Genomic DNA, 11,868 nt, shown 5'->3' with positions numbered 1-11,868 from the left:
GCCGCTGCCGCGTCCTAAGAAAAGAGTTTCTTCCTGATCTCGCGAAACTTCGCCATGCCCAACGAGAAACTTTGAAGCAGCAGCGAGACACTTTGGAGGGATGCAGCTAGACACTTTGGAGCAGCAGCGAGAGAACCTGAGGCACCAACGCGTGAAGAAAACGAGCAACGAGGATGGCGCTAGAGCAATGGAGGCTTGCACGAGGAAGAAGAAGACTTCTTGGGTGTGCGAGGAAGAAGAGCTCTTGCGGGAGGAAGAAGAAAATTAAACAGTAGATTAAAATTTTTAACGCATTCTAGAGTATAAAAAGTCATACTACCTCGGTTCTTCACTTACCCGAGACAATAGATGCATATATGCCTCGTTAACAAAGCAACTGATGTCTATACACCTCATAAATAAATAAAAATAAAATATAAAATGACATTTTTGAAATTACATTCAACTTATACGTCTCGATTCGCCACAAAACCGAGGCAATATGCGTGATTTGAAAAATTGCCAAGCGTGGGAAGTCAGTTCTGTAGGGAGGTAGTTGAATTTTTCAGGGTATTAAGCATCAGTTGGAATTACAACCAAGGTAATACAACTTATATGTCTCGGTTCCTTTTGCACCGATGCATATAAGTTCGACTAAACTACAAAAATATCACCGCATTCTGATAGGTTTCGGTTTCTCCTAAACCGAGACCTATTGTGCGAATTTAAATACTATTTTTTTACTAGTAATATATTATTAATGAGATATAAATACAGAAAAATAATGCTAAGTGACACATATTTATATTTATTTAATATATATCATAAAGATAAAATAATTATAAACATATAAATTTTTGTATTTTTAAAAAAAATATATAAAACATAAAAAAAAATGTTAAATGAATGGAAAAAATTTGTATACCTTAAAGTACCATTTCTTTATATAAGATAATGAATAGTTTGCAATGGAAGTTGAAAGACAACAAATTGTATGAGAAGAAAACATTGTCGTTCACGTAGGCAGGATTCCTTTGTTGTTCCATGAAAGCACGTGGTACGTGAATCACAAAGGTTGTAAAATGACCATGTGATTTTGCATGAGTTGATTAAAGAAAAACAGATTTATTTAAAGAATGGGATGCGAATAACATGTATTCCTAAAGTCAGAAAAAAAAAAAAGAAAGAAGAATGGATATACATGGGTCATGAGATTCACGTCTCCTCCAAGTTATATAAAGGTTTTGAGAAGGATGACTTCCACATCATTACCTTCTACTCTCAAGTCTCTCTTCATATTCGCTGCTTCATGTCTTCTACCGTGGACACTGCTTCCATTCAGAATTTCCAGGTCTTTCCAACTACTTTTATAACTATTTTCTGTTAGTTCTTGGGCATCTTTTCTCAATGTTAATTTGCTATTCATCATTTATAACTGTTTTCTGTTAGGTTCTGCATTGTTATCATTTTCTTAATGTTAATTTGCTGTTCATCATTTCCGGTGTTCAAAACATTTCTTTTACTTTGTTTCTCATGATTAATTTTTTACATAAATGGTCTTAAATAATATCCACCACTTATACAACAAACACAGGTAACATATTCAAATATATTTTGTTCTTTTTTTTACATAAATAAAATAAATTTGTTTACAACACTTTCTAACACAAAATCATATGCACACCACACCATTTACTATAAAATTTTGAAAAAGTAAAATTGTGTGGCAAGAATAAGATTTTGTGGATTTTTTTAATGAAACCGTCTGTGATAATTTTTAATTTGATCTTTCAAAACTTAATATGTATATCAACCCTCAGAAATTATGATATCTCAATCTCTATAGAAGTTGTGAAGAGTTATGATAATTTCATTTTGTTGAAAAGTCATTAACTGAAGTTATCATACTTGCTTATGATTTCTAAACAAATTAAACTCATTATAATTTCTCATTAGTTCTATACATCATCTTTTTATTGAAGTCACTCTCTTACCACACAACTTCACTTTTTCAAAATTTCACACAAAAATAATGTAGTATACATAAAATTTTGTTTTAAATTTCGTGTGGAATTTAAACGATATATTATTAAAATATAGAGATAAACAAACAATTATTTTATTTTTACTATGTATAATTTCTTCATCTCCTGTTTTTTTTTAAGATGTTTAGTAAATAATCTCTAGATATTTTCAAAGTTATATATTTTATATTGGCTTAATTAAGTTGAGTCCTTGACAAGTTTAGAAACTTTCAATTAAGTGTTTTATTAAATTTTTGTGGTCTATTGACTTCTTTAAATTTTAAAATTTATAATATTTTTTTACAAGAGACCACGAGAGTCCTCTATAGTTTTAATGATTTTTTTAAGTTAATTAAAATTATAACGTATCAAATTAATAATTTTAAAAATATAAAATTGTAAAATATAAAAATATAATATTTTATATTTTTATATTTTTTCAATTTTTTAATTTATATTTTATAATTTTATATATTTTTTAATTTTGCAAATTTATATTTTATAATTTTATTATTTCAAATTTATAATTGATATTTTATAATTTTGATTTTATAATTTGATATTTTATAATTTTAATTAACTTTAAAATAATTACATTAAATATTGTAAATCGTCTTTTGTAGAAAAATATCATATTACGACATTTAAATTTAGTGATAAAATAAAATAACTATCGCGTCAAATATTAAAAAACAATAATTGTACGGATTCGGTTAAAAAATTTCAAAATTTAAAAATTTTGATGAGTAATATAACTACTCAACTTTAATAAAAAAAAATAATTGAAAGTTTCAAAAATTGTCAACTTTATTAAGTCTTTTTTTTAAATAAGTTACGGATAGTCAAATAAGAACCTAACATTTAAATAAATAAACATTAAATTTAATGTAGTCCGGAAATATATCTCATCACATTTTTTTCTTGTAAAAAGGTAAATTTTTTTATATTATTTTTCAGACAGAAACTACAATATACAATTTTATCTAAATTTCGTGTACACTAAATAGATCTATTAAAATGTAGTAACATCTAAAATCAATTTTTTTTTCTATAATGATTCTCTGTTTTTTCTTCTTCATATTAATCAATTTGAAACTATGGTGAACAATTGAAAAGCAATTCTTACTATAAGAAAAAAAATGGAAAAAACTCTTGCTTGCCCTTTATTCAGTTTCTTTAAATATTTTGAAGATTTTTATCTGCTTCTAATATTGCTCTTCTTTAGTCTGAATTATTTATTTTCCTTTTTCTTACAATTGTTGGATCCGAAAATATATTATCACCAGAAATTTTGGTCATATGAATATTAGATGGAATAAGTTTGTTCAGTTTTAAAATGTAGTTTTAGAGTGAAGATTGCGTATATTTAACCTGATCAATCATTTTGTTGTATATGATATTCATACGGATAAAAAATCAGGTTTAAATAAATTTAGCTCTCTAAATTTTATTTTAAGCAACTATTTTTTTTAAAATTAAGCATCTAATAAATTAAAATTTTTGAATTAGGTCTTTTATGACACCTAGAATATTAAGGAGTGATATTCATTAAATCAATTGCATGATAAAAAAATATATAAGTTACTGTAAGGCTTAAAAAGCTTTGGACATGATAATTTTTACTTTAAGTACATAATAATATTTTTTTTTCAGATTATGTAAATGAATTAAAATATTTTAATTTAAGTAGAAACATATTTCACATAAATATAATGTATTACAGGATGATATATACTAAGTCATTTATGTTATTTGTATTGATAGTACAAATCAATATATGATAAAAAAAATCGATTGTTATAATAAAAATGTTATTGTTTCCACATTAAGACAAACAAGATCAAAATAAATATAAGGTTTTTTCATTAAGTAAGCAAATATAAATGACATGACTATGCTACAACGGAAGTAACAACTAATTATTCTAAAAAGTAATATTTATAAAATAATATTTAGAGGTTCTAACTCTTGTGTGCACTGTTACAGAGTACATAATATCTGAATTTATTTCATATGTGAAAATTCAACCAGAAAAAACAAATATTGGTGTTACTAATTTCACAATATTAAAATAAATGATTTCATATAATTCATTATTAAAATATTAGTTTTTAAAGTGATAAGAAAATAACTAACTAAAAAACCACAAACGTTATCAAATTTATAAGTCTCTTTCATCAAATCTTCTAATAAAATAATCTCCACGATCTTCCTCATCTTCTTCATAAATTCGTCTGAGATGATAAATGTTCATCAACAATGCCGTCGAAAATGTCCAACAACACAAACGTTTATGATAATTGTTCATGGACATTACATTTGAAAATGTTTAATAACACAATTAGACAAGATATATCCGAATTCATGATTCTAAGTAATAAACTTTAAAATTAACTCAACCTCTCCAAATTTGAAACTCTCTATAATTTAAATTCGCTTTATATGTATAGATGTGAGAGTTCACCAAAAATAACTATATCCGGAATTAACCAAAAGAAAAGAGACAGCAATGGGGTCACATCATAATACCTTAAACTGAAATTGAAGCCCCACTCTCAAGATAAAGTTAAATCCCAAATAACAAGCAGCCACACCGCACTCCAAATCAAATTAACGCAGTCCAGTTCAAACCGTACTTGAAAACGTAAGAAGAATAGAAGGAAGACCCGGTGTAGAACGGCGGAGCAAGGCGAGGCTTGGCAGGCGAGAACGCAACGACGGAGAAGATACAAGAAGAGGTGGTAGACGTAGAAGAAACGCGAAAATGGAGGCACGCGTCTGCAATTTGGGTTTTTGGAGTTTTAATTTGGGTTTCTCATTTAGGTTTTTGGGGTTGAGTTGGGTTTTCAAAACAGAGACTACTACAACGACAATTTAGTGTAGTTTTTGTGCCCATTTCGCGAGTCTGCTAAAAAACCAGTCAACTCGTAAACAGAAACTAAAACTCGTAGACTCGTATGAGTTCCGTGTTAACTCGGGAGTTTGATTATCTCCGTATCTAACATTTCTCTTCGTTGATCTATTTATCAATCCTTTCGCAAATGATTTCGTATTGATTGGCCTGTGCAATGTGAAACTGATCCTTTTCTATTTGCCACTGGAAGGCGTGGATTCACCTGCAGTTAATCAGCTTCTCGTCAAGAAGTCTGTCTTTAGTTGAATGGATTAACAATGCTATTGAAAGAATGAATTTGAGAAGATTTAAAAGTGAATTTTTTATTGTTTATTTGGATGAATTTAGAAGTAAGTGAATAGATTTTGAAGGATTGATTGCAGGATTTGATTCATCTGATAGATTAAAAAATTTAGAACACTTAGACTCCAAATGTACTCAAATAAATAACAAAAAAATTTATCTTCAAATTTTTTTAAATTCATTCCATCACTCTCCCCGAATCCAATAACAAAATGTAAATTATTTAACTGGGTGAAAGTTTTTAAGCTGTCATTAGTTATTTAGGTTCAGTTTTGGATAAGAAGTATAAGAATAATAAAATGATGCACATTTTTTTATCTTGCTCCTTCCAGAAACTGATATATGTAATTTGATCTAACTTTTGAATAAAGCTATATTTTTCTTCGTGTTACTAGTAATTGGAAAATTCATTAGTCTTTAACGCTCTTATGTCAAATCATCCTACACGGTTCATTCACATTAATAGTCAACCATTTTGGGCTTATCTTGGTTTTTTCTTTGCTTGTCAGGTTGCAAAGCGCTTAGAGAAGTTCCAAAAATCCAGGGAAACAATTAACAACCTGAAAGATGGAATCATAAACCTTGGACGAGGCTTTCCGAACTTTGATGGTCCAGAGTTTATAAAGGAAGCAGCAATTCAAGCAATAAGGGATGGGAAAAATCAGTATGCACGAGGTTCTGGAGTTCCAGAGTTGAACATTGCTATTGCTGATAGATTTAGGAAAGATACTGGATTACCGATAGACCCTGATAATGAAGTTACTGTCACAAATGGGTGCTTGGAAGCATTTGCAGCAACTGTGCTAGGATTAATAAATCCCGGCGATGAGGTTATTCTCTTTTCTCCTTTATATGATTCTTATGAAGGTAATTTAGCCATGGCTGGTGCAAAAATAGTAAGCATCCCTCTGCAAGCTCCAAATTTTGCTATCCCCATTCAAAAACTGAAGTCCATTGTGTCAAGGAGTACACGTGCCATTGTTATAAATACTCCTCACAACCCTACCGGAAAGATGTTCTCTCTGGGGGAGCTCAATGCCATTGCATCCCTTTGCATTGAGAACGATGTTCTAGTTTTTGCTGATGAAGTTTATCATAAGTTGGCATTTGATGTGGAGCACATTTCTATAGCTTCTTTGCCTGGAATGTTTGAAAGGACCGTGACAATGAACTCATTGGCAAAGACATTTAGCTTAACAGGATGGAAGATTGGTTGGGCCATAGCACCCTCACACCTGACATGGGGGCTGCGACTGGCGCATTCTTTCATCACTTTCTCAAACGCCACTCCTTTGCAGTGTGCAGCTGCAGTAGCTCTCAGGGCACCAGAGTCTTATTATGTGGAGCTGAAGAGGGATTATAGGGCAAAGAGGGATATTTTGGTTGAAGGATTAAAGGCCGTTGGCTTTAAGGTATTCCCACCCGATGGAACATTCTTTGTTTTGGCAGATCATACCCCTTTTGGATTGGAAAATGATGTTGCATTTTGTGAATATCTGCTTAAGGAGGTGGGGGTGCTGGCAATTCCTTGCAGTGTGTTTTGCTTGAATCCCGAAGAGGGAAAGAACCTAGTCAGATTTGTTTTCTGCAAGGATGATGAAACTCTTAGGGTCGCGGTTGAGAGGATGAAGGAGAAGCTTAGGAAATGATCTCACCGCTTGATCAAGTCCTATGATATATATTGGATGTTCTACATTATCTAGCCGTTATCAGCTCTTGTTTGCATGTTCTTCTTCCCAAGATTCATTATCTTTTTATTGATATGTGTTGTGAGATTTCTTGTGGCACTAAGTAAATCCAATGTTTAGAAAAATAAAATCTAGTCTTTGTTTGGATATGATGTACTCTTAATTGGAATGGATTAGAATGGAAGTTTCGGATTTGAATTGAATTGATTTTGAATGAAAGATTTGAAGAAAATTTCTTTGTTCAATTGGTGAGAAAAGATGAAAATGTCAAATTGACATATAGAGGAATGATTGGTCAATTTCTTTCATTGGGAATGAATAATGGATTACGTTAAAAAGACACAGTATATGATTGCTTATGTTAAATCATAATTAATTATATGTGTATATTATACTGTAATCATTTTGTGGGGATGATGGCTATTAGCATAAAGATTCACACAAGTTCCTTTGTGTCGGAATGTACACGAATTCATTTCTCTTAGAGTAAGAATTACCCTGTTCGTATGGATTTCAGAATTGATATAGATAAATGAGTGTGCCTATTAAATTAGATTAAAATATTTTGAGAATCAAATCATGAAATATTTAATTTATATACTTAAATAATAAAAATAGCTATTGAACTTGTAATATCATCATCTACATCCAGAAAGCCGTATGCTTTGTAAGAAGCTTGTACAGTTTGGGAAGAGGTTTTGATTGATCAAAAAGAAGAATCTACTTCAACCGATATGCCCTTAGGCACGGCCATACATAACATAGAAATCACACTCGGAAAGGGTGGACAATTAGCTAGAGCAGCTGGTGCTGTAGCGAAACTAATTGCAAAAGAGGGGAAATCGGCCACATTAAAATTACCTTCTGGGGAGGTCCGTTTGATATCCAAAAACTGCTCGGCAACAGTTGGACAAGTGGGAAATGTTGGGGTAAACCAGAAAAATTTAGGTAGAGCCGGATCTAAATGTTGGCTAGGTAAACGTCCTATAGTAAGAGGAGTAGTTATGAACCCTGTAGACCATCCGCATGGGGGTGGTGAAGGGAGGGCCCCAATTGGTAGAAAAAAACCCGCAACTCCTTGGGGTTTTCCTGCACTTGGAAGAAGATTAACCATGGAGTTCTTATGGGTTAGGGTACCGAAAAACAAATGCATTTTGGTGATATGAGTAGCCAAATCAATCCCTTTAAGCTATCCTTCAACTGTATAGTCCCATACCTATACAGTCTCTAGATCCCTCTCATTCCGGTGTATGTTCGATTCATTCATGTGTCCCTTCCACTGGAAGCCTGTCAGGAGTTGCTCCTTGTCAGTGTCCCTTGCACTTCGTGCTTCTTGCACAGACGATCACTCCCGCCCTCGTCAGTGTCCGAAACTTATATTTTAAATCTATAATTTTTTTTATTTTAATGTAGTCAATGCTTAAAATAATTTTATAAAATTCTTGAAATGCTATTTATAAAATGAAAGAGATGTATACTACTTGGACTTGTCTATAAAAATATGTGATGCTCGCTACACTTTATTATTATAAGTTTTTATTTTTGTGAACATAGACAAAGAAGCTTATTTAGGAAGAGAAACAATAAACTAATTTTCCATGTGAAGAAATTTTTTTCTTAATTATGAAATTTTGTAACAAAAGAAATACAACATAAAAATCTATTTTCTTTTTCTCAAAGGATACATTTTTATATTTTTTTTCTTTTAAAATATTTTAGAATTCTATTTCTATAACTAAAGAAATTTAATGTATTTTTAGTCCCCTTAGAATGAATGAACTTTGATGTTGTTCCAATCAAATGTCCTGTTTTTTATTCTTCTATTATTTAAAATCACTACCTTGATGATCTCTAGTATATAATATTAATTGTTTATTTGTTGAAAAAAAATATCAAGTGACTCATATCTGTGTTAAAATATAAGATAGGTTTGTGACATTTTTAAAATTATTAATAACGTTTAAGCTTTAATCCTTTTAAAAATGGAAATCTACAGAGGAATAAACTTAATTATCTAAGAATCATGTCTAAAGATTTCTAATAAAAAAATGTCACTAAATTTAAAATATTTTAGTATCAAGTTGTAATTTTCGATTATTTGTAAAATCTAAACATATTAGTTTATAACCTCCAATTTTATAAAGAAGTGAAACCCTATGCTTATGGTTAATTTTGACAAAATTTTATAAAGACGTAAAGTCTCTGTTTTATTGTTCCATTGGAGCAATTCTTGTTTTCTCCTCTTCCTCCGTTGCAAAAGTTATTCCTTCATTATTGTTGTTCTTTTCTTGTTTTATTTTTTTTTTCACTTTTTGTGAATCTCACGTTCAACATGTTCTTCATGTTTGTTCTCACCATAGTTTAACTCTATTTTTTCAGAACTTCCACTCTCCAACGTTGAACATTAATGAGTGATTTTTCTTTTTTTTCTTATTTGATTTTTTGTTTTTGGTGTTTTTTTTTTGTTGAATTTGTGTTTTCCTCTGAGGTTGATTGTTCTTAAAGTTTGTGTTTTCTTATGTGTCTAGCTACTCTTACATTGTGGTAGAATTGTGCAGCTTTTCCAACAGCTTGCATTTTGTGCTCTCAAGTTCCTTTTATTAGCTTAAAAATTTATATTTAATATGAGCCTATATTTTTTTAATATGTTATTTTTTTATATTAAATATGTAATGAATTATATGTTTAAATATATTAATTTATTTTGTTTTATTTGAGGCTGTTGTGTTAACCAAGTTTTTTGTTTGAGATTTAATTTGAATTTGAAAATTATTTTCGGTCTCTAAGTTCTTTTGAAGAAATTAAACTTTTTAAAAATTCATATAAAAAGAGATTGTACAGATAATTTATATATATTGAATCTGTTTGATTAAACAATTTAAAAAATTAATCATTTTATCATAATTCATTATATATATATATATATATATATATATATATATATATATATATATATATATTAATATACATATCTTAAAATTTTAGAATATTTAACTACTGTATTTGTTGAATATAGAAAAATCTATATTTGAGTAGTGTAAAATCTACGATGCTTTATTTATAATAGAAAATATATAAACTAATATAAAATATAAATAAAAAATAATAACAAATTAAAAATTACAAATAAAATTTTTATATTTAAGAGTATTTTGTATTGATTTGGGATACATTTAGAAAACTGAAATTCTCCCCTAAAATTTAAATTATTTTTAAAATTTGAAAAAGATTAGATTTTGATTATTATCAATCTTTTTCTTTATTTTTATAATTTCATATTTTTGTTCAAAACCTATTTTTTATTTTTTCAGAATATATTTCAATTATAAAATTAAAATACAATATCTAAAATGGCTGGTGTCCAAATTCTTGTCAGTAAAAATATTGTTTGTGATGATAATTTGTAACAACCTTCAATTTTTATTAATTATGATATATATTTTTGTAATAAAGTTGTTAATTTCTTAAAATTACATTCACATGTTATAATTTATATTTATTGACTTGTTATATTATTATACTTAAAACTAAAATTAAATTCATTAAACGTCTTAAATATTAAAAACATATTTTTCTCATTTTTATTTTAATTTGTGTTTTTTTTAAATTGGTCAAAAGGAATTGTAAACTTGACGTGGGATTGGATCATATTGCAAAAGTGTAATCGATTTAAAAAATGAATTAAACCAACTTGATAATTTTTTTTCAAGTGACCAATTCAAGGGAAAGGAGCCGATGTGACCCATTGCTCCAATCCTACATTCTCACGTCACTACAAAATAGACAAATAAAAATAAGATATATAATAATATACATCAATGATAACAATAAGGATTAAATATATTTTTCGTTTCTTAATTATCACACTATTTTAGATTTGATCCATATTCGAAACTTGATGATTTTTAGTTTCATAGTTTTAAAACTGAGAGTTGATCCCTCCACCACCACCAACCGTTCCCTGCACCTTCCCATACCTTATTTGCCCTTCTATAAAACGGATGTCAACATCCGTTTCACCTTCAACGGATGTTGACATCTGTAACATCCATTTACATATTTTATATTTTAGTTTATTATTTTTATTTAAAAAAAAAAAACTTCAACGGATGTGGCCACATCCGTTTAATAGATTTTTAAAAAGTTTTTTATTTATTATTTAAATAATAATATATAAATTAAAATAATAATAATAATTTTATTAAATAAAATAAAATTAATTTATAAATAATTAAATAATAATTTTTAAAAAGTTAAATAATATTTATATATTAATTTAAAATATAAAAAATTAAAAAACTAAAAACTAAAATACAAAAAAAGGCAACGGATGTCGCCACATCCGTTTTAATATATTTATAAAAAAAATTTAATTATTATTTAAATAATAATACATAAATTAAAATTAATAATAATTATTTTATTAAATAAAATAAAATTAATTTATAAATAATTAAGTAATAATTTTAAAATAATTAAATTATATTTATATATTAATTTAAAAAAAAAATAAAAAAACTAAACTAAAAAACAAAAAAAGCAACGGATGTCGCCACATCCGTTTTAATATATGTATAATAAATTTTTTAATTATTATTTAAATAATAATACATAAATTAAAATTAATAATAATTATTTTATTAAATAAAATAAAATTAATTTATAAATAATTAAGTAATAATTTTAAAATAATTAAATAATATTTATATATTAATTTAAAACAAAAAAATAAAAAAACTAAAAACTAAAAAACAAAAAAAGGCAACGAATGTCGCCACATCCGTTGCACGTTCGTGGAAGAATTTTTTTTCAACGGATGTTGACATCCGTTGAAGAAAAGAGGTGGGGTGTAGGATATTTTAAAATAGGTTTAATTGCTTCTTTTGTCCCCAGTTTGGTTGAATTGTGTCAAATTCATCCTCATTTTTAAAAAAGTTTCATTGTCGTCCTCACGTGGTATAAAAGTGTCAATTGAATCCAA

General features: G+C 28.2%; 1 protein-coding gene across 2 annotated transcripts; it reads left to right on the top strand.

Moving 5' to 3' along the window:
• Positions 1 to 4,548: 4,548 nt before the first annotated feature.
• Positions 4,549 to 7,090, top strand: LOC124822974 (uncharacterized). Of its 2 annotated transcripts, XM_088106870.1 has the most exons (2): positions 4,564 to 4,773; positions 5,709 to 7,090. In XM_088106870.1, the coding sequence occupies exons 1-2, from the start codon at positions 4,768 to 4,770 to the stop codon at positions 6,846 to 6,848; spliced, it is 1,146 nt and encodes a 381-aa protein (XP_087962996.1). In that variant the 5' UTR covers positions 4,564 to 4,767; the 3' UTR covers positions 6,849 to 7,090. The 2 variants fall into 2 exon arrangements, with proteins under 2 accessions (XP_047151041.1, XP_087962996.1); XM_047295085.2 differs by having other exon boundaries at positions 4,549 to 7,090.
• Positions 7,091 to 11,868: the final 4,778 nt, after the last annotated feature.

Source organism: Vigna umbellata, chromosome 2 (assembly GCF_029865625.1).
Source record: "Vigna umbellata cultivar VRB3 chromosome 2, Vumbellata_1.0, whole genome shotgun sequence".
Lineage (NCBI taxonomy): Eukaryota > Viridiplantae > Streptophyta > Magnoliopsida > Fabales > Fabaceae > Vigna > Vigna umbellata.
Note: the sequence above shows the minus strand (reverse complement) of the source record. Positions and strands in the feature narration are given on the sequence as shown.